Source organism: Mytilus edulis, chromosome 11 (assembly GCF_963676685.1).
Source record: "Mytilus edulis chromosome 11, xbMytEdul2.2, whole genome shotgun sequence".
NCBI classification, from domain to species: Eukaryota; Metazoa; Mollusca; class Bivalvia; order Mytilida; family Mytilidae; genus Mytilus; species Mytilus edulis.
Window position 1 is genome coordinate 65,031,312 of NC_092354.1, and position 24,746 is coordinate 65,056,057.

At 32.7% G+C, this 24,746-nt stretch overlaps 1 protein-coding gene across 1 annotated transcript; it reads right to left on the bottom strand.

Annotated features, from left to right (window-relative positions):
• Window positions 1-2,786: 2,786 nt before the first annotated feature.
• Window positions 2,787-15,383, bottom strand: LOC139496078 (low affinity immunoglobulin epsilon Fc receptor-like). The gene is made up of 8 exons (XM_071284520.1): window positions 15,196-15,383; window positions 13,989-14,006; window positions 7,579-7,614; window positions 6,876-7,052; window positions 6,244-6,341; window positions 5,269-5,362; window positions 3,833-4,064; window positions 2,787-2,865 (listed from the first exon to the last, which is right to left on the bottom strand). The coding sequence occupies exons 1-8, from the start codon at window positions 15,254-15,256 to the stop codon at window positions 2,856-2,858; spliced, it is 726 nt and encodes a 241-aa protein (XP_071140621.1). The 5' UTR covers window positions 15,257-15,383; the 3' UTR covers window positions 2,787-2,855.
• Between the last annotated feature and the right edge of the window lie 9,363 nt (window positions 15,384-24,746).

Sequence of the window (24,746 nt, forward strand, 5' to 3'; positions counted from 1 at the left end):
TTGTTTTACTCAATGGCTTCGGAAAAAGGATAATTAAAATTGAGAATGGAAATGGGGAATGTGCCAAAGAGACAACAACCCGACCATAGAAAAAAAAACAGCAGCAGAAGGTCACCAACAGGTCTTCAATGTAGCGAGAAATCCCCGCACCCGGAGGCGTCCTTCAGCTGGCCCCTAAACAAATATATACTAGTTCAGTGATAATGAACGCCATACTAATTTCCAAATTGTACACAAGAAACTAAAATTAAAATAATACAAGACTAACAAAGGCCAGAGGCTCCTGACTTGGGACAGGCGCAAAAATGCGGCGGGGTTAAACATGTTTGTGAGATCTCAACCCTCCCCCTATACCTCTAGCCAATGTAGAAAAGTAAACGCATAACAATACGTACATTAAAATTCAGTCCAAGAGATGTCCGAGTATGATGTCAGAAGATGTAACAAAAGAAAATAAACAAAATGACAATAATACATAAATAACAACAGACTACTAGCAGTTAACTGACATGCCAGCTCCAGACTTCAATTAAACTGACTGAAAGATTATGATTTCATCATATGAACATCAGGCACAATCCTTCCCGTTAGGGGTTTAGTATCATACCATCAAATGTCGATCAAATTAGAGAAAGAAACATTCCAACTAATCTACATTTATATAAATTGTGTAGCTCAGGTTCGATTGAAGATGAAACATATTTCCTAAACTATTGTGACAGTTATACTGATGCACGAAACACATTGTAATGATAGTCACCATCTAGTATGCACCGAGTAAATATGGATGACATATCTGCAAACGAATCCATTACAGTTCTCCTTTATGCTAATATCAAACTTGTAACAAGCTTTATTTAAGCTTGCTCCAACATAAGACGTAAATATATATAATTGTTTAATCTGTCTATTGTAAACATTAAATACATATAGATATGGGAAGATGTGGTATGAGTGCAAATGAGACAACTCTCCATCCAAGTAACAATATATAAATTAAACCATTTTAGGTCAGGTACGGCCTTCAACACGAAGCCTTAGCTCACACCGAACAATAAGCTATAAAGGGCCCCAAAAATTACTATTGTAAAACCATTCAAACGGGAAAACCAACAGTCTAATCTATATAAAAACGAGAAATTGGATACACGTATAAATTACATTAACAAACGACAACTACTGTACATCAGATTCCTGACTTAGGACAGGTGCAATATGTCTACATTTTTAAATATTATAATTTGACCTCATTTTTTATATCTGTTTAATTTAAAGTTAACCATGATAGTGCATCATACCTATTTGGCTGACTGAATCATTATGTTAGTACTCAATGTACATTATATTGTATATTATGATAAAGTATTTATTCATTCATTCGTATAAGATTTCAAACAGTTAACACTTAGATATGTAATGGCAACGTCAATGACAAGGGTGATGAAGTCGTGCATTTTTGATTTTTTTTTCTTCCTTTTTTGGTCTGAATGTATATCTCTCTTTATGTGTTCGGTGTAGTTTCATTTAAGGGCATACGATACAGTTTTGATCCTGTATTTACAGTTTTATAAAAATTTCCATAAAAGCTAGTTTTTGTCTGCTTAAATCAAATATTTTTTTGCTGTATATTTATCAAAATTAAAAAAAATCCTCTATTTACAGTTTTATAAAATTTGGTCCACATAATCTCCCTGCAAAATGAAACAAAATGTCGTTTTAAAAAATAGGGGTCCATGTACTCGTTTTCAAATTTAATCAGTTTGAATGATAAAAAATAGTCGAAAAATGCATCTTTTCCCGATATGTTATAGTTTGACGTCGCGAAAATAACATTTTACGTTAGCAACATCATTACCTCCCCTGTAACTGTATCGTATGCCCTTAACTGATCTTTATGGAACATTTCAACTTGCAAAAGTGTGAAATTGAAAAAAGAAAAAGATCCATTTAGATAATATAAAGAGCAGTTTTAAAAGTCACATGATATATAACAATTGTTGATTTTTGATGTCAGTTGATGCAATTAATCATCAATCCCAGAGATATGATATTGACCGAGGCCAACGGCCCTCTTGGGTAGATCTTCGATCGATAAATCCCCTTTCATATCTGTGAATATCATATCTGTATATCTGGGTTTGATAAATCTTAGTATCAATCTCAAGTATTAACCTGATCAAATGTCAATTATTGGATAATGTTTAACTTTCAAATGCCATCAACTCTTTATTCTTCTTCTTCCGAATGCGGGAGCAGACTCCTTGGTAGGAGTGTAAAACTTTCCGGAACCTGTGTGCTATGTACATTTGGACTTAATTTAAAATAATATGACGAAGAAAAATCATTAACAATAACATATATACATTATGTACAGTGGCTTTGTAGTTTAATAAGTTGTTGTGGATCCTTCAAATGTTATAATAGATATGCCACTTTTGAAGGATTCCAGGGTGTCAGACATACCTATTGCTTCAGGTAGTGAGTTCCAGTCCGAAATAGTGCGAGGATAAAAAGAAAATTTATAGACATCTTTATTTGTTGATATTTGCCTAAATTTATGTTTCCCCCTAGTACGTCTATCAGATATTATTAAATTGTCCTTATTCATGTTGTTATTAAGCACTTAGAAAAATACAGGAAAATTTTATAGCACGATCTGCGTCGTGTTAATATTGAAACGAATTTGCCATCTTTAACATCATGTTTTAGAAGATGTCCATAAATATTTAAGGCATGTCCTGTAACTTTATATTCATGATGGGAGATGAAACAGCAAAACAATTACATAATGGATTTTGTTATATTTTATTTTCACAACTACATGTACTAAACTGTTTGCCACTCTGTTCTTGACATCAGTTGATCCTATAATAAAGAAAATCGCTAATGAGGATTATATATTTATTTCTAAATTTCATAGCAGAAATGATTGAAAAAAAAAACATTTTCTGCAGCATGATTTCCATTTATGTGTTATTTTTTACCTTTAAAAAACACATTAGACCGCAGCCATGAAAATGCAGCAGAATGTTTAAAAACTGAAGTTGTGTGTGTTTATTTCATTTGCATGTTTGCTTTATGTTCAGAATATTAATCCTTTTTTATATAACAATTGCAGCAGAATTTGTCAAACCAGGAGTCGTGTGTATTTTGCATGATTGCTCCGTTGTTCAGAATATTAATCCTTTTTTATATAACAAATGCAGCAGTATTTGTCAAAACAGAAGTCTTGTGTATTTTGCATGGTTGCTCCGATGTTCAGAATATGAATCCTTTTTTTTTTTATATAACAAATGCAGCAGAATTTGTCAACACAGAAGTCGTGTGTATTTTGCATGTTTGCTTTGTTGTTCAGAATATTTATCTTTTTATTTATATATAACAAGACCAATTTGATATTCACTTATCTCAGACTTATTATACTTTTTATGAATGAAATTTGTCACATACGATACAACGTGAAAATGTTGCAAATGCCAATCACATTTTCATAGAAGACTCCAACTGCTCATAAAAGGTCATTTCAAGCTCAAATTATGTCAATAACAAATATAAGGTGAAGTCTGAGTCAGCATATTACCGCCATCTAAAAAAATATCCAATTTACCAAAAAGGAGATCCATGATTGATTAATAATTTAGCTTAATATGTATCTTAAGTATTGCTCTGTTAATTTATGATATCAATTTAAAATTCCAAATATTTAGAATTTAAACCGCATACACGTTTATGTTTAATCTACTTTTCAAATTTATTTGTTTCTATACTTTGTTTGATGTGCACAATTTCCAATAATATTATCAAATAAAGGAAGTAAAGATAAAATATTCACCTCAATTCACAGACGAAGTCGTCCAGTTTGGTATCGCATAAATTTTTAGGGTTTGGTAACCAAAAATCATAAAACGGGAATGCCTGTACACAAGATCCTGCTGCAGGGTTATCTATTACGCTTTGTGGTACATTGTCAAACCAGTTTTCATACTGGTTTGTCTGTGTTGTATTACCTGAGGGCCAACTATAATTCCCACCATTAATCGACTCTAATCCTATCCACAAAAAATCTATATAAACAAAAATTGAATAAAAGTATCATCTATTTACTGGGTATATATTTACCATATTACAATTCATGTTCAAAATAGAGGGATGTTTCAAAATAAGATATGATATCTTTTCATTTCCATTTGTTTTATATTAAACGTTTCCCATCAAGTCATGTTAAGTATATTGTATGAATTGAAAAAGAGTGGGACAATCAGGATTACCAAATAAGTTGCCATTTGCAGGACGATGTTGCTTTTCCGTATAATATACATACTACAAAGTAAGCTTTTAGATCGTCCATCAAACATGTTCTTATGTGAATGCTACCTAAGAAATTTCGGATCTCAACTGTTCTTCAATAAATTATCTCAAATAAAGAGAAGGAGATCCCTATTGGTATTAAGGTCACTACATACTAAAAGGTCATGGTAAAAAGTACAATAAATAGCACGATTAAGTGCAGCTTAGTTGTGTCCGGTTGTTCAACCACACGTTATATCCATACTTGAATGTATGGTAACATATAAATTAAGGCGACAGTAGTATACCGCTGTTCGAAATTCATACATCGATTGAGAAAAAAATCTCGGGTTACAAACTAAAACCGAGGGAAATAAATCAAAAAGGACGATTCCTGTTCATTTTGAGGTCTCCACATTCAAGGTAAAGGATAAAATAGACATATGTGAGCACAATAATTATTTACGGATTTATAAAATACTACACATGATTTGCAAACTTACTTAAACATATTGTCTTATTTCAAGAGGATGATCTAATTTTGTTTAAACTCACTGAGTATAAGTGTTTTATACTAAGAAGATACTAGAAATAGTATTGTGTTGACCAATTTTTCTGTCAAAAATCATAACCGAGCGTAAAAAGGGGGATTCTGCACGGAAGAACGCAAATTGAAATTGCCATTTCACGATGAACGCACGATTACAAATGTCTTGCACGTTGGTTTTATTTTACCGATTGCACAAAACACGGTGAATAACGAACCTTGTTCACGACTGCCCGTAATATAAAAATGACAAAACGAAAATAGCCCTTTACCACCCTCATAACCGAATTAATATCGAAAAGCAATCTCTGCAGAGTTGTCGATCCTTAAGAGAGAGAGAGCAACGTTCGATAACTCTATATAAGAGATGGTTCGAAGAGCATGTGATAATTGTTTCGGTTCGTGGTGAACATACTAAAGATAGATATGCTTACCTATTTCTAAGTTATTCATAGTCTCTAAAAGGAACTGGTCTTCCTCCTGGTTGTTAATTTCGATGAGGGTTGAACATATGTTGGTACAGTATGCCTTCAATAATGTATAAAACGTTATATAAATCATAGCATTTAGACAAAAACAATACATATAGTACAATCTTCTTTCATGAATGTATTCTGATTAGAAATTAATCAGTATCATATGTAGCTTTTATGACTGACTATGCGGTATGGGCTTTGCTCACTGTTAAAGGCCCTACAGTGACCTATAGTTGTTAATTTCTTTGTCATATTGGTCTCTTGTGGAGAGTTGTCTCATTGACAATTATACCACATCTACTTTTATATATTTTACAGTTAGAATATGTTACTTGTATGAAGTCGGCCTCATTCGAATAAAGTAACAAACCATTCAAGATATTTATCAAGCATATCTCGAATGACAGCAATACACAACCAACTTGTTTAGTAGTAACTTGCAATCCCTTTGAACCAAGAGCAAATACCAAAAACGGTCACGTTTGTGCACATTGAATGACTTCTTGATAAACAAATGCTTTTTTTTAATTGATGGTTTGGTGGCCATTTAATAACTGTATCTTTACCTTTAATTTTCCAGTAAAATGTACTCATAGAAACATACACGTGTTATAACAATTTATAGCTTACAGTATAATAACAATGATTACCTTTGCTTGACTATAATTACTCTTAGTAAAATTGTTAAATAAGTTTCTTTGTTTTGTAAAATGTTTACATTGTCATATCGGGGCCTTTTATAACTTAATATGCGGTATGGGCTTTGCTCATTGTTGAAGGCCGTATTGTGACCTATTGTTGTTAATGTCTGTGTCATTGTGGTCTCTTGTAGACAGTTGTCTCTTGGCAATCATACCACATCTTCTTTTTATATCGTAGAAAACAGATACATGTTATATCAAATTTCCTATTACACTATATAACAATGATTACCTTTGCTTGACTATAATTACTTTTAGTAAAATTGTTAAATAAGTATAAAGACCCATCGAATGACTGGATATTTGGCTCCCCGATGTTATCAGGAATACCTTGAAAAAAAGTAAAATCAGAGTATTTGTGATAAAAAAATAAATGAAAACACAAGATGTTCTGCTTGATTTCTGATAGGAAATCCAAACCAAGTGCAGATCAAATTCAAAATGTTTTTTTGTGGGCATCATATTTTGTAAGTTTGAATTAAAGGAAAATGTTTGTCTTTAATATGCGATTGCTAACTATGCAAGGCCCAAAAATGACAAATGATGAACATTTCAAATAAGAAAATTTATTTATGTACAAAATAATAAACGAATAATAAATTATATACAGCAAAACACACGACTGAATTACCTTTGTCACCTCTCCTTTTATCTTGAATTGTGGTAAACAATAATTTCATAAGAGCAAAATATGAAAGTACGTACTTGAAACGAGTTTGTTTAGGGCACAGCTGATTGGGAAGTTTTCTTTCTTTGTTAAGGACCCATCGGTGGCCTTCTATTGCTTCATTTAAAACCTAATAATGTCGAATGCCAAAACACTTGTTAAATATGTATAAAAAAATATTAAGATACATTTCTTACAATATGCATTTTGCTGACTCCACTGCCCCGAGTCTAAACATACAATAGAATCATTCCCCCATAGGGTATATCCATTCGAGCAGGATAGATGTGCCTCAGCGCCTACAGTATTGTCTCCTACATCAATGTATATACTCGCATTACCACAATTTCTAATCTGTGGATCGTTACATGTGACTGCAACAAAATATTGAAAATTACTAAAATAATAGAAAGCACCTTTTAGTGACCAGGGAAATCCAAAGTAACAAAAAAAGTTTACTATAATTCTGAATAGTTATACTTCTATGGATTTTGTATTATTTATACTGACTTTGTATACCGCAAATTCAGTAGTAATTGTATCCATTTATGATTGAAATTTTGTCATTTTAGACTCAAAAGTAAAATCACAAAAATACTGAACTCCGAGGAAAATTCAAAACGAAAAGTCCCTAATCAAATGGCAAAATCAAAGGATAAAACAAATCAAACGAATAGACAACAATTGTCATATTCCTGACTTGGTACAGCCATTTTCAAATGTAGAAAATGGTGGATTGAACCTGGTTTTATAGCGCTTAACCTCTCACTTTTATGAGAGTCGCATCAAATTCCGTTATTTTTAAAACGATGCGATTTTTGTATTTGCTATCCTGAGATATTATGCCAAAAAAATCTAACAAAAAAACTGAACAATTGATATAAGTTCATTAAAACTTACCTTCGTTGGGTTTGGGACCTTTTTTGCATTTTTTACCTGAAATAAAGATATTTGTCAATATAAAAATTAGCAAGTTTACTGAACACTGATGCATGAGTACAAAATAGTTCATTTAAGGATAGATATTGCTAATCAGTAAACCTGTTTAAAGAATAATCATTTTACTACATTGATGGAATGAAAATATTTGGGTTTACCTTTAGAAAAAAAAACGTTCACTTGTATTTGACATTTAATCTGAAATTTATTCCTCTCACACAATAGATGTCCTGAATTATATTGGTCCGCAATACAAACTGTCTTTTCTTTACTTTTAAAGTCATGAAAAAATAAGTATGAATAATGCAAAATTTTGAAAATTATTTGTTTCTTGACCTGACAAATTCCTAATGCACGATGCTTGTGCGTGAATTTTTTGGTCATTTTTTAAAATATTTTCTATGATGAATACATTGCTTACTTATACAAATAAAAAGATGTAGTATGATTGCCAATGAGACAACTGTCCACAAGAGACCAAAATGACACGGAAAATAACAACTATATGTCACCGTACGGCTTTCAACAATGAGCAAAGACCATACCGCATTATCAACTACAAGAAAACTAACGGCCTTATTTATGTACAAAAAATGAACGAAAAACAAATATGTAACATGTAAACAAATGACAACCACTGAATTACAGGCTCTTGACTTGGGACAGGCACATACTAGTACATACATAATTTGGTGGGGTTTGTTATTTCTTATACATTGATTAATTTGTTTATATGTTGAAGTACTTCATGTTCAGGTTAATATGATGATAAACAAAGGTTCCAAAAAAACATTTATTATGGTCTCACTTTTCATTCATACAAGTAATGACAACTTAATTAACAAAACACACATTAACTTTTTGTTATACAAGATGATTGTTTAAAAGTCTGAAAATATTAGATACATTGTGTCTGTTGGTACAAAAATTGTGTTTCGTAGATAAAATATATATTACTTACTTTGAATTGCTTGAACAATTAACGCTGCTAGCACTAGTGTTAGTTTATAGTATTTGAAAATCATTTTCAATATATATGACAACTGCTCTATCAGAAAAACTAATAAGATACCTTTACATGTAGGCCCTTTTATATGTGTGCACATAACATATGGCGTTTTCAAAAGTTAAATCACTGCAAGCAAAATTGAGTTTTTTTGAAATTTTTATCTGGTTGGCTGCTCTATACAAGAAAAATCCTCGACTTTTTTTCCATCTTCATTTAAGTTGAACATTATTGTATCAGCTTTGATCTAGATCGTTTCACAATAACAAAAAAAAAAGACATTTTACTGCGTTACTTGTTTTCCGTACATTTTTTTTTTATCAACGTTAATATGGTTAAAGCGTTTAACACGTGTAATATGTAGTTGTTGAACAGAAAGGGCATTTTATATATTTTTATACAAATATGCATTCGATTATATGAATTATTCTATCACTGATTTAAAGTTTTATAATAGTGTATATAACGGACGAGAAAGTCTTAACCTTTGTAATTCACTTTATGAATGTTTACATTACGCAGACTTCTGTGACCTTGTAGTGATCCTCCTCCCAAAAAAATCTCCTTATGAGGATTTTAAACATTTATTGACCAACAATTTTTCTTGGCATAATGACAGCACGTTTAAAATTAAAGCATAAATTGCTACTTTTTACTTTTTGAATAAAGACAACAGTAGTATATCGCTGTTCAACAGTCAAAATCAGATTTGGCGAAGAAACAAAAATCCGATAGGCAGACAAGAACACATAAACATTAAGAGGAAAACATCGGAACAACAGACACAAACATAGAAACGATGTATTTGATACCAACTGACATATTCCAGACTTGATACCAGACAGGAAATACTGTGGATTTATTAATATTCGTTGGATATCGACTTTCGTTTATTTCGTGTGAACAGGGGCATCACGAATTCAAGTGTTCAACAAATAACAAATGTTCTCAAAGGATGAGTGCAGACAGTACTAAAACCACAAAATTAAATGTCAACAAAAAATTGATACCAACGAAAATAAATGCATCCACAGAAGTATTCATGCAAGCAATAAATCCCCACTTACTACAGATCACATCAATCCCTACTTACTACAGATCACATCAATCCCCTCTTACTACAGATCACATCAACTCTCATCATCCGACTCCCCCCCCCCCCCCCCAAAAAAAATTTAAACAAACAAAGATAAACAATAGTGAACAACACATGGACGTCTGAATAAAAAAAATAACCCCTTCAAAACAAAATGATCTCCTTCTTTCCGGCTCATTATTTTTTTTTGGGGAGAATATCATTAACGATACCACCTATATTTCGCCGGAATTTGATTTCGTCAAGTATCTTGTCTTCAATGAGACTTGAATTAAGTTATTTGAAAATTAAGTTATCTTGTAAAAGAGGGACGAAAGATACCAAACGGACAGTCAAACTCATAAATCTAAAACAAACTTACAACGCCATGGCTAAAAATGAAAAAGACAAACAAACAACAGCACACACGACACAACATAGAAAACTAGAGAATAAACAACACGAACCCCACCAAAACCTAAAGGGTGATCTCAGGTGCTCCGGAAGGGTAAGCAGATCCTGCTCCACATGCGGCACCCGTCGTGTTGCTTATGTGATAACAAATCCGGTAAATAGTCTAATTCGGTAGGTCACATTCATGAAAGGGAAGGGGATTGTAGTTACGACGTAAGGAACATATCCGATATCATTTGTGAAACGGCTATTCCATAACGGTCAACCAACTCGTGATGGCGTCCGTAAAATTTACGAAGGGATGATTTCACCATTTGGAACTCTTGGTTTAATAGCTTTCTTGTGAGCAGCAACCCTCTATCAAGAAAATCATGATAGGAAATGCAAGCACGGGAATATCGTATCAATTGAGAGATATATACCACTTATGCAGGTGCTGCTGGAATGTTGCTACTTAGAAATGGAAAGTTCACAATTGGAAAGTTGAAATCATGTCTTTTGTCGTAAAGTTTTGTTTTCAACCGACCCTCTTTGTTAATTTCTAGATGTAAGTCAAGATATGAGGCCGACTTAACTGTATCTGTAGTATCCTGTATCTCTAGCTCGATTGGATAGATGCGTTCCACATAGTCACCAAATTTTGAATTATTTAGTGAAAGAAATGTCGATGACCGACAAGAATGAAAATGGGTACACCTAAAGCCTGAGAGGCAATCCTGTCAGTTAAATTTCATGAAATTTTTTTACGTTAAGCATTTTAACTTTTGTTATATGAAGTCATTTTTGTACCATTGTTTATGTTTGTATTAGCATAGACATTTGTAAACTAAAGGCCCTTTATATCTTGCTGTTCGGTGTGAGCCAAGGCTCCATGTTGAAGACCGTACTTTGACCTATAATGGTTTACTTTTATTAATTTTGACTTGCATGAAAATTTATCTCATTGGCACACACACCACATCTTCTTATAACTCATAACTATAGAGGTAGAACAAGTGATCACATCTTAAAGCAATACGTGACATAGATATCAATATAAAAAGACAGGCCCTCGGTTGTCGAGTCATCTAAATATTTACTACTGTAATCACTAGCCAGTAAACACCGAGGGTGTGAGTTCGAATGCCGTTCGTGTGGGTGCACTCGACTCTAATCTTAATTGACTATGATTGTCATTTTACTTATCGAAAGTCGATTGTTTTCGCCGGGCTCTCCTGGGTTCCCCCACCAATTTAAACGGGTCTACACGAAATATTCCAAAATCAGTGCCTAAAAGTGGCATATAAAACAAATAAATCAAATCAAATATATATATAAGAACTAAACTATGTATCAATCTATATTCTATACATTTAGAAGAGAAATTACAAGCACCTCCTCTTGGAGCTCCACGAATTCAGACGTTACACGTTCGAATACTAGTTACTTAAATAATTAGGTATTAAGAAATGAGGTACAGTGTAACCTGTGTTATTCGACAGACTAGGGAACTAGAAAAAAATGTATGATAAAGCAGGATTTCGGAATACACATTTTTTTTTTCTGCCAGAATAATCATATTTTGGGACCATGCAAATGTGTGGTTAAAGCAGGATGTTGGAATACTCAGGTGTCGGGTTAGGCAGGTTACACTGTATTTCACCTTTATTGTACATATGTACATGTATATGTATTTATTCAAATAAGTTGGCAAGGGAAAGAGGAAAGATTATCAAAACATGTTCCATGTCATGTGTCCTTAGAAACAAACGTTCATGTGTCTTTCGATACAAATGTCCAATACCATCTGTCCTTAGTCAGAGGTATAATTTATATATATATTTGTTCCCTTTGTTTAAGTGTTGTTTGCTTGATGCCAACGAAGAAAAAACATATAGAGACAATAAATCATGTACGAAGATTCTGAAAAGGAGTTTTAATGAGATGACGGTGGGAAATTTGAATTTCATTTCGGAAAATAGACATTTTTTTATATACAACTTATGTACTTTAATATATAATACTTGCAATTTGTATCAAACTCTTGATCAGAAAATTGATTTTCGATAAAAACAACATCTGCAGTTTCATTTGTTTCGTTATGTATATTGTTATTTTAAGATTAACATTATTGAGAAATACTTCTTTCTTGAGTACATATGTCACTTGCATTTTGAATTCTCAATAATTATAAAAAAAATTGTACATCGTGGTAGGTGAGGTCGGGACCAGAACCTTTACATATCTACCTTGAAATCTTTTATGAAATAATTGATAAATTAAGGGGCATGTACCTCTGTATGTCTTTAGTGCCCTATGAATGAGTTTATCGTAGAATATTGGAGTACCAAAGTTGAGATAAAATGCATACTCGTTATCGAAATTTCAAAATTAAATAAAACGGAACATAAATTGTTCAAATGTTATGTCTTTTACTAGGTCCATACCGCTGCTGGTGGGCTGTTGGTTCCGGATGATTTCGTCAGCTCAGTATTCAATAGTTTAATACTGAGCTGATTTATGACTTAATTGTTTTTAAAGGTGCCGTTTAAAAATTAGGAAAGTATTAAGAAGAGAAGGTTCCAAGTCCATCAGCCAAAGTATGTTTTAGAAGAGTTTGACTGATATATTTATGTCCTTTTTTTCTGGTTTTCATAATTTAGGTTTTGGAGTTCCTGGTGAAAGTTAATCCAGAAAAGCGTTTCGAAGCACTAAAAGTATGTAGTGTTTAATAGTGTGTGTTTGGTGTTATTTCCTTTTTGGGGTACGGGCAATAAAATTACCCATAGTAATGTCACTGACTAAATTAGAATAAGGTGTACTGGAAAAAGAGAGAAAGATGAGGTACGAAAAAAAAGAGGGGCGAAAGGTACTAACGTTCCTCCAATAAAAATTTAAATATGAAAAAGCACTTATTGAAAAAAGGTTTCTACTGATAACCCTGGAAAATATCAAACCAAACTCATGACACTTGGCTCATTACACATACATGTATATATCATACTGGCATCATACCATATTATTACTTTTTTTTTTAATCTTGAATTAAAAAAAAGCATTTTGATGTTTCTCTCTAAATACCTAATGTCGATAAAATGTTGAACTTAATACAGTGTCAGACACTCATAAAACGCATAGAAATTACAGTTTCCTTATGTGCGGCTTTTGCTTATCTACATATGAGAACCTCGTATAATACCTGTATTTGCAAGTAAACAGGAATAGAAAAATCAGTTGTGTACAAGTCATTCAAAATCATATTGTTAATTGTCTGAACGTTCCTTCCTTATATCATGTACATGAATAGTTTATAATTATAATTTGAGCATCCACAGTAACGTACACAGAAACGTCTTTATCAGAATAGTTAATTAACTTGTTATAACGATAACTGCCATATTTTTGCCTAACAATAAGTAGAAAATTGTAGCCTAACGATATGTGGCACATTCGTGCCTATCGATAAGTGACCCATTGTTGCCTAATGATAAGGAGCATATTGTGGCCTATCGATAGTTTGCATAGTATATCACATCGTTGCCTAAGGTAATTTGTATATTGTCAAACGATAAGAAGCACATTGATGCGAAACGATAAAATAGAAATAACATATCAAGAAATAATGTAAATAAAAAAAAATTAGAACCTTGTCACATTTGGAATCTAATATCAATTGTTGAACACAATTGTTAACTGCATTAATGGGATAAATAACTCCAATGTCTAATCTACAGACTTAATTCAAAGTGCATGTTGGAAAGGAAAAAAGTCATCAAATGAATTGGTAATATGTTTGAAAATTGCGATAAATTTCCTAATTCCCTATTTGTCAAATTGTTCACAATAACAGAGTAATATCAGATAAACATAAACACTTGTAAGGTAAAATTAACGTACCTGGTTTGCATTTTTTACCTGAAACGAATAACATATTTTTACAGATATCATTAAGTTTGACGTACACCGTATGACATAGTTCCCTTCATTGGTAAATATTGATAATCGGTAAAATATTCAGATTGGTCAAACTGTTGTTGCCAAAGACGTTGCACATAGACGGTGTGAGATGCATGCACAGGAAAATAGATAGTTTCTTGCATTGAGTACTTTATTTAATTTAAAGTCATTAAAAGAATAAATAATCCAAAAATATAAATGTATTATGAAAATCGCCATAATGCTTTAATGCAGATAATTGTGCTCACCTGTCCAACTTGGAACAGTGTTTTACAATTTTCAATTTTGAAGTAATAAGGCTTTTCAACCTCAGGATTACATTACCTTAGCTGTATTTGACAAAACTTTTTAAGAATTTGTGGTCCTCAATACTCTTCAAAAATTGTTGTAAAACTATATGTAGATGAGTTGCACAGTTCAAAAAACATCATTTAAAAAAAAACATATTAGAAGATTTGACAAAAGACTAAATCAAATGTAAATATAGTTCCATTAATATGTTTTTTCTAGATGTAAAATGTTGTAATTGAAAATATTTAGGGTTAAAATTTCATTGAAAATATCCGTATTAACATTACACTTAATATAAAAAAGAAGATGTGGTATGATTGTCAACGAGACAACTCTCCACAAGAGACCAAAATGACAGCAAATTTTAAAAACATTGTGTCTCATGATATCAATAGTTTGATTCTCAAATAAAGATATATCTGCTTTGAATTGGAGGACAATTAAAAGTAACTAATTTTTTTTACATAAATAAGGCCGTTAGATTTCACGTTTGAATTGTTTTACATTGTCTTATCGGGGCCTTTTATAGCTGACTATGCAGTATGGGCTTTGCTCATTGTTGAAGGCCGTACGGTGACCTATAGTTGTTAATGTCTGTGTCATTTTGGTCTTTTGTGGATAGTTGTCTCATTGGCAATCATACCACATCTTCCTTTTTATATAACGTAAGCGTTATAGTGAATTTCAAAAGATACATAACTTACTTTGAATTTGTTGAACAATAAAACGCCTCTAACACAAGTGTAATTATGACTGAACAAATAAAAGATATATCTTCTTTGAATGAGTTGAACAAAAAAATGCCTCTAACACATGTGATAATATGACTTCATAAATTAAAGATATATCTACTTACTTTGAATTGATTGAACAATTAACGCTACTAGCACTAGTGTTAGTATATAGTATCGGAACATCCTTTTCAATCTATATGACAACAGGTCTATCCAAATATTTTGTAAGAAATCTTTACATGTAGGCTCTTATATATGCGTGCACATAACCAGACACGTTTTCATAGAAATTTTTATTTGCATTTTCCTATTATTCTGATTTGCTACTTGATACATGATGACGGTAGACTTTTTTCCATCTTCACTGAGGTGGAACAGTACTGCATCAACTTTGATTAAGATCGTTAAACATACGTGTACAACTAAAGAACAGATTTTTACAGTGCAATCAACTTTACGGTATCCTTTATTTTCCGTTCATGTTTTCAACATGTTTTCAACATTTTAAATAAGAAGATAACTGTATTGTATTTTAAGCTCTGACGGCATCAATTGGGGATTTTATGGTCGCAAATTAAGTTTACTGGCGACGCGTAAGCTTTTTCATATTGAAGAATTTGCTACAATACAACTATCTGGACACAAGAAAGACCATACTTTTCTCTTTTTTGACTATACTGGTCTGTATACATGCCTACTATTCTGGTTTTTAGACTGCACTTGACCCACCAATGCATATAAAATGCATATAAAATTTGAAATAAAATTCAAGAAAAAACAAAATGAATACTCAAGTTGGTGTTTTTGGTAAGAATATTGATCACTTGTCACACCTAATCACAAAAATCCTTGTCGTGATGGATAGTTTTAGAAAAATTCTACTTTTTAAACAAATTTTTAACCCAAATATGGAAATTTCAATTAACCATGCAGTGCCGCAGACAGGAAAAGAAGTATAGACTCATGAAAAATGAACATTTTGTGAAAATCTTTTCACCAAAAGTTCATTTTATACATATATGCTACCTAAATGTCAACAATTGAGCCATAAAAGTAATAACCCTAAAGAAAAACATTACTTTTGTATGTAGCTGTCTCTTCAACTTTGCTCAAATTTTCAATAAAACTGTGCTACTAAAATTTTCATCAGAAGAAGAAGATTTCATTGAGAAAAAAAATTCTATGTTCTTTTTAATTGAAAATCATGTATGTAATACCATCAACATCTCAATTTGACTCAAACTGTTGTGCTTTATATATATTAATATGTTTGAATGGTGTCTAGTATAAAAATGCATAATTATTGCATAATTTCAGATTTTTCAGTGTAACTTGATACCCCATGATTTTTTTCTTTTAAAAAGTTCTTAAATCTTGATGTTTTATCATTCTGGGCACACAAAAGTCCACATGAGCTACTTCCTTGCAGTGAACATATGAACAAATTACCCTTTGCAGGTTGCAGTCTTGTAATTGACAGCTCCATAGGCTTACATGCAAAACAGCTGATCTTTGAAAATTAAAAAATTAAAAATGCTACATAGGAAAAAAAATTCATGTTCATATCATATATGTACTAATGTGAAATTGTGATTTAATCGAAAAAAAAGGGGTCTTGCCACGAAGAATAAAAAGTTACGCAATCCTGAAGTCAAAACATTTTTTTTCTACTTTCTGTTTGCTATTGATACGAGGCCGCACCACTTCCAGTAAACATGATATCCTTCCACTTTCCTGGATTGATATCCCTAAAAGATGCAAGATTTTTTTAAAAGTCTATATATACATGATATCTGTTTCAATTCAGCATAAACCTATAATCAAACAGAAAAAAATTGAGTTCAGAAAAAAATTCAGAAAAAATGCACACAATTTTGTTTCCCTCCATGTTTTGACATGCACCGGAAACCTGGTACCTTAAAGTCAAATTGTTCTCCGATAAACACAACATCTGCAGTTACATTTTAATCCCACGTAATGAGTTATACATGTTTTATTTTTGCTTTTAAAACATGAAAAATTTGAGAAAAACAACTTCCGTGTGAACATCTGTCTTCTGCATCATATAATAATAAAGTAAAGTTTACTTCGTGCTTAGCCTATTGAATCGATAATGAAGATCGTCATCTGAAACTTTTACAATTTCTGATTTAATTTACATTGTGGGTGCGTTTATGGTTGAGAATTAAGTAAACAAGCTTTCAAAGAATGGATATCCGTTATTGATTTAGCAAATATAAAATAAAGTCGCTCCGGACGCACAAAAATTAAGTGTTTGTGTCATGTACTGACACTGCTAATGGACTGTTGGTTCTCATCAGCTCATTAGTCAGTCTTTTGGTCCTGAAATGATTGCTGAAAAACGTAAAACTAAAATACCGAGGTAATTTAAGAAAGGGGAAGTCCCTTATAGACGTTATCAACCAACAGAACAGATAAAAAACAACTGTTGTATTTATCACTGAAAATAAAATACACTTTTAAAGTCATTCACTCTAAAAATTACCATGTTAAAAAATTGGTCCAACAAAAACAAATATTTGGCATTTGCCAACACAGTCGAAATGATCCCAAACATTACTTATTCTTTTTATTGTACAAATTCTGACTCAATGATTAAACAAACAAAAATCAAGTCCAGTCTCTTTTGAGCAATTTCATAGCTCAAATCAAGAGAAAGCTATCGCGTAATTACGAGAAAACATTCGCGGTTCAACGAGATAATTATCGCATAATTACGAGATAAAACAATCATCATCGAGTAATTACGCAATAGTTTTCTTGTAATTACGCGATAGCGTTTGTTAATACGCGATGATTATCTCGTAATTACGCGATTAAAAAATGATTATCTCGTAATAACGTGATAATTATCTCATAATTACAAAATATAAACTTTTTATCTCATAATTTCGCGATAGTTTTCATGTAATAATGCGATGATTATCCCGTAATTACTAATCATGTGATAGATTTCTCGTAATTACGCAATAATTATCCCGTTATAACGCGATAAATCTCTCGTGATTACGCGATCATTTTCTCTTAATTACGTGATCATTTTTTTTTATTTGTGACCCTAAAAGGCTTTCGTATAAATGAGAGCAAATTCAAAAATATTTGGCATTTGGTACGTTGTAAATATTTAATGGAGGACAATCAATAATATGTAATTATAACTGTTTATTTTGGGTTTATTTATAGTGTTTGTTTTACGATAAATGTAATATCAATGGTTTTAACATAAATGTAATACCCATGGGTCATCTATGGTATTACTTTGTCGTATGACCCCCTTGTATTATTTACTACTTGCTTTCTTAACACAAAGATAATATACGGGTGTTCAGATATTTCTGGTTTCAAGTCTGTCTTTTGTCAAAACTCAATGTTCTGTGAGGATAAATTCTTGCATGGAAACCAGTACTAACGTGACGTCATAATGCATAAGCTATCAAACACAGGAGTTTTTTGTAGGTCAATTCCTTTTCATTCACTTCAGATTTCAACCTCGTGAATAAATGTTTCGTGAAAAGTCAAAATGAAATGAAGAAATATGATTATTACAATATATTGAAATTGATTTGCTTCAATGGATTACATACTATATATATAGGTATTTACTAATCTTTGTACTTGTGTACTCCACTGTGTAAATAACCGCACCAGACGCAGTCCAAATGAGTAAAGCGGACCTAACATGGCGGTCTAAATACACTGTTTAACAGATTCCACTTCTATGTTGAAAAGTAAATAAATACTATTCTTTTGTCCATCACATTAAATCGTTTTTGAAAAGTGAATATATTTACAATTTAAACCCGAATCGATAATTAACGTTTTATTCTGCAATTATATGTATATGATACAGTTAAGATAAATAAAACTTGTGTTAATCGACCATGCAATACAATACACATGTTAACACGATTTTTATTTTCATTTTTCATTAAACATAACAACCTTTAAGTTATAGATATTTCTGATTTTCCTATCTTGTATTTAATTTTAATTAGTAACAGTTGTCTAGAAATAATCAGTTAAGACATGTGTGACGAGCTTTCGTCTAACCCTATCTAAGACATAAGTCTTATATGTGTGACGATCTTTCGTCTAACCCTATCTTAGGCATACACCAGTGGTGCTTTATTCCAAACAGCTTGAATGCCAAATCAGATACGAATTTGAAAAGTAATTACATGTATATCAAAAATCCAAAACATTTGTGTCGATGCTAGTAAAGACTATCTACGCCCAGGTTGACAAGACCATATATGTCTAGTGGTAAAAAGGTTATATATGACAAGGGGTAGAAAACGCCTAAGTTTTTTCGACAATTAAATATAACATTAACAATAAATTTACTGAAAGTTGGCGTATAAATGGTATGTCATGTCAACTCTGATATATACCCAGACTTCGCTTTTACATTTTATTTGATAGATATAAAGATCAGCAGTCTATTATTAGTGATTGTTTACGTACAGTTGTTAATGATGTCTATAATTAAACACATCATAGATACCATAGTGACGTTACGCACGTTTATGCGTCAATACCGTGTAATCAACCAGTCCACACTAATAAACAGCTTTTCCATAAAATCATAACAGTTAAGTTATATAAAATTTATATCCATAGACTAGACAGGTAAATTCTATTCCGAAAACAAAATTCAAATTGTTTTATCTTATTTAACAATAGTCTAAAATAAAGACAACATATTGACAAAACGTCAAAAATATGCGTGTCAGACGTAACAGACTATGCGCATAATATATTTAGCAGGGGTGTTTGTGTTTTTAAAACAGTGTCATATCTGCAAAAATTCGAATGGATGATATGCTTTATACAATATTACTGAATATGCGTTCCTGTAACGACCAACGCTATTTTTTGGCAAAAAAACCCAAATAGTGTTCATAATGGTCAGATTTAGGAAAATATTAAGGTTTTAAAGTATAAGATAATATGAAATTAACTTTGTGTAAATTATGCTGACAAAGTTCATAGATAGACCATATCAAAATCATTTTTTTTGCAGCACCCACACCACATATAAAAATGCAACGGCTTCTGGCAAATGTCTTGCAAGATGTCCAAAGACGGGTTTCGCCGCTTTTTACAAATAAACCGTCGTATGCGACGTTATTTATTGAAAATTTAGATTTGTTGCATGCTAAATAGTGATATTCCGTAATTGTACTTTAATCCTACAAAACAGCTACATACTTTTTGATAATTTGCGTAGTCAAAACGACTTCGTTTTCAAAGAAATGAAATGTCTTGCGCAAGTTTGTCCACTGGACGATTTTCATACGTTTTCAACGTTGTCGATTCGGGACGCTATTTATGGTGCATCATTTGTATATTTCCTAAGATAGAATTTCTTGATATCAACATGACCACAAAGTATTAAAAAAAATAGATGATTGGGGTTGTTCGTTTAGATGAGGTTATTAAGTGGTGAAAAAGTTGTGTATTACGAGAGGATAAAAAAATCATCTTTTTCAAATTTTTAAATTGGGGAAGCGTAAAACTTTTTTTTTCATTCCTCTGCAATAAGATTCATATGTATAGAACATCAAAGTGAAAATAAAATTGGGCCTAAAGCCTGGCTATATACCTCTTCACATCATACAAAGCTTGTAAACATATGAGATGAATATAATACATGTAAACCTTTTTTTCTGACAATCGTTTCATTTCTTAATCTAGTTGTTCCGTTATTAGAAAAAGTCAAGTGAATTTTATAAGCAAGACCCGTTTAACTTAAATTCCCGACAAACTTTTTTAATTAAAGCAAAATATATATCTTATTCCTTTTCGGATCTAAATGAGGAAACATTGCATTTTACATATTATATCAATTGGTCTCTGGTAAAGAGTTGTCACATTGACACTCATCATACCGTATATATCTTCTCATTTCATATGCAATACCCGAATACGATATATTTGTTTGTTTGTTGCTTACATGACTTTCAGCTGGAAGTATTTCATGCATATTCAGTACAACCAAACATTAAGAAGTATCCATATTGATGTGCAAACAATAATTGCAAGCGAAATAAAAAAAAAAATATCCCTAATAATCATTACCCGCCGTAAAACGTAAAAATTTGACGTTACCATTTGAGACGCAATATCGTGCGTAACGTCAGTACCTTATCCTGAGATAAATGTGACCAAAGATATCAGGCTTATATATCAGTTGTTTACTTTAACCAGGTTAACCCAACCATTTTTTTTACCAAGTCAGGAATATGGAAGATGTTATCAAATAGTCCATTTCTATGAATTTTGGCGTTAGTTTTAGGTGCATTTCAGTGTTCCTGGTTTTTCTTTGTTTTCCTCTTATACTTGATGTGTTTCCTTCAGTTTAAGATATCGGGTGACTGGTCTGACTCAATCGACAAGAATAATGGTGGTGGACTACCTTGGTCGTCATCGATCTGACTTTCTATCCTAGAGTTACATGTCAAAAATGTTCGAGTAAGGATCAAGAAGCCAAGCACTCGAGAAGAGATCGAGAAGCGGGCGAGAAGCGGGAAAGGATCGTAGATAGGGTAAATTTGGTCGGAATACAAATATTTTACCAATCAGTACTCGATCATCTCGACCTTTGCTCGACTAATATCCGGTAATTTCCCGATCAAAGCCAACCTGTTTGATATTTGTTCCAGATTAACTCGACCAATGCCCGATCACTTCATGATCACTGCGACTTCTATATTTTTCTTATCCCAGACCAATTTGACCAATACCCGATCTCTATGCGACCACAATCGACCACTCTTCGATCACTACTCGGCAATACACCAGTACACATGAGTGATACACGAGTTTCTAATAGTGTGTGCAGATCTTATTAACTCCTATTACTTTGCTTCCGCAAAAATATTATGTCACTATTAATTTTAAGTGTACACAAATTCCTCCATGTACAGTACGTGTCTTTACAATGTCTTAAATTTAAAAAGAGATAAAAATGGAACAATCAACCCGATACAGCCTACGGAAAAAAGATAGGGATAAAAAAAAACAGCACTCCACATAACAAAATATAGAAAACTAAAACCGTAGCAACACGAAACCCAACAAAACCTGGGATTAACTCATGTATTCCGGAAGGAGGGAAGTAGATACTGCATGTTGGCCCATGAGGATTTTTCAAAATATGAAAGTAATTGTGCATTTAAGTTCATTATTAGACAGCTGATGACTAGTTTAGCCCAATGTTTGTTTTTAAGAACATAGAGATTATATTTGACCTGTTTTAGGGGCCATGTTTTGGTTGACTGTTCTTATTTTCCGTATGTCTAGAAATTTTTGTAGTATTAAAAGAAGAAGATGTGATATAATTGCCAATGAGACAACTCTCCGTATGACACCAAATGACACAGAAATTAACAACTTTATGTCACCGTACGGTCGAATGTTTACAAATACTTTATTCACACGAACTTTTTGACGCAATTTTACACAAAAATAAAACGAACACAAATTATTTTTATTTAAATTATTGATAGATATATGTAAACAGTTTCAGAAAAAGTATCACTATAGAGAATCGAATTTCTATTGTTGGCCTTATTTACCCATCTTCACCCCCTTTTTGCAATATTTTTTTTAACAAAAACAAGCTGGTTATTTCCATAGATACACAAACAAGAAATATTTGTAACTAGTGGATATCAAATCTATGGAAAATACTGATTACACACATATGTACATATATGACACAAACAGTAGTAATAATGTGTAAGAACGCAAGGAAAAGGGGATGGTAAAAAAATATGTATATTGCTATTTAACATCAGTACTAATCCAGTAACAAATTTCAGTTTGTGGCGTCATTTTCAAGAAAAAGGTAGAAAAAGTCCCATAACATATCAGCATCCTACTTCCCTCTTATGAAGTTGTTATGACCATTGGGGTCATCTTTGTCGAAATCCTGTAAGTCTCTCATACGATTGATTTTGCCATTTGATTAGGGACCTTCCGTTTTGAATTGTCCTCGGAGTCAGTATTTTTGTGATTTTAGTTTAAACTGCCCACACGCCGTGTCGGCCACTACCTCGCCTTGATTTCTCGGTGCCCGTTGCTGTCTATGCCTTCATGTTCGTGTTCTACGATTTCTTCTCTCTCTTCAAACTCTGCCACACCTATTAACTTGTATCTCTGAGCTCTAACTACCTTGCCCTCTGCTTTTATTCCATGTACATATTTTAAATGTATGATTTTACTGAAACCTTCTGTGAACTACTGAATCTAACCAAATAAACGGAGAATGTGTCCTTGGGACACAGATAATATGCCCAAGTTTGTATATATATAATGTTATAAAGAGTCATTACCTAAGAACGGTAAAAGTGACACCACCAAAATTCGCACTTGATCTGTGTTTATGGTAATAAGCATTGTGTATACATTTTATATAATTTGGTTGAGGCAAACTTGATACAATTAGAGAACGGGAACTAATTTTTGGGACGTACAGGTACGAACTTATGTACGGACAAGAGTAACACGCTACAGCGGGTCATATAAAAAAACCTTTTTTGATACTGAAATTGTAAATACCAGACCAATTCCCGACTATCATTACGATGAGGTCGATCTGGTCTGGTCGAGATCAAGCTGATGTTGAGTATAGTTAATTTGGTCTAGCTAGTAGAGAAAAGATTGTGTAGCGCTCGTGAATTGGTCAGAATTATCGAATATGTATTCAATTAGTGGTCGGGTTGGAGTCGGGATGGTCGAGTAAAGTTCGTGTACAGCCGGATAACAGTCGGGTAGAAGTCGTAAACAGGCCCGATCAGGAATTTGGTCACGCTTGATCGTGGAAATTTGGTCAATCGTGATCATCGAGTTGATCTGATCGGCTGTGTGAACCTAGCTTAAAGCTATCACACTGCCGATCAGATCAATTCGATCAAGCCCGATCAAGACATATTACTTGATCAGAAGACTGGTCTGACTCAATCGACAAGAATGTTCGGGATAGTCTACCTTGTTCGACTTCGATCTGACTTTCTACCCGAGAGTTTTTGACATGTCAAAAACATTCGAGTAAGGATTAAGAAGCAAGTCACTCGAGAAGAGATCTATCGAAAATTCGTTGATCGTGTAGAGATCGAGTTTAGTCGGAATACAAAAAAAATACCAATCAGTACTCGATCATTTCGACCCTTGCTCGACTAATTTCCGATCATTTCCAGATAAACTCGACCAATGTCCGATCGCGTCCGGATCATTGCGACTTGTATATTTATATTATCCCAGATCAACTCGACCAATACCCGATCCTTTTGCGACCACATTCGACCACATTCGACCACTCTTAGATCTCTACTCGGCCGTACACGAGAACACATGACTGCTACACGATTCTCTAAAAGTGTGTGCAGATCTGATGAACTCTCATAACTATGCGTCCGCAAAAATATTTATTGGCAACATTATTTTTAACTGTACAAAAATTCCTCCATGTACAGTACGTGTCTTTACTTTTGCAAGGAGAGGTAACATTTTAAAAGAGAGACAGAAGACACCAAAGGAACAATCAAACTCAGAGGTCGAAAACAAACTGACACAGCCATAGCGAAAAACGGTAACCGATTTTGTTACCTGTTGGCCCGGTTGATTACTAGCACGTGCCATTGAACTC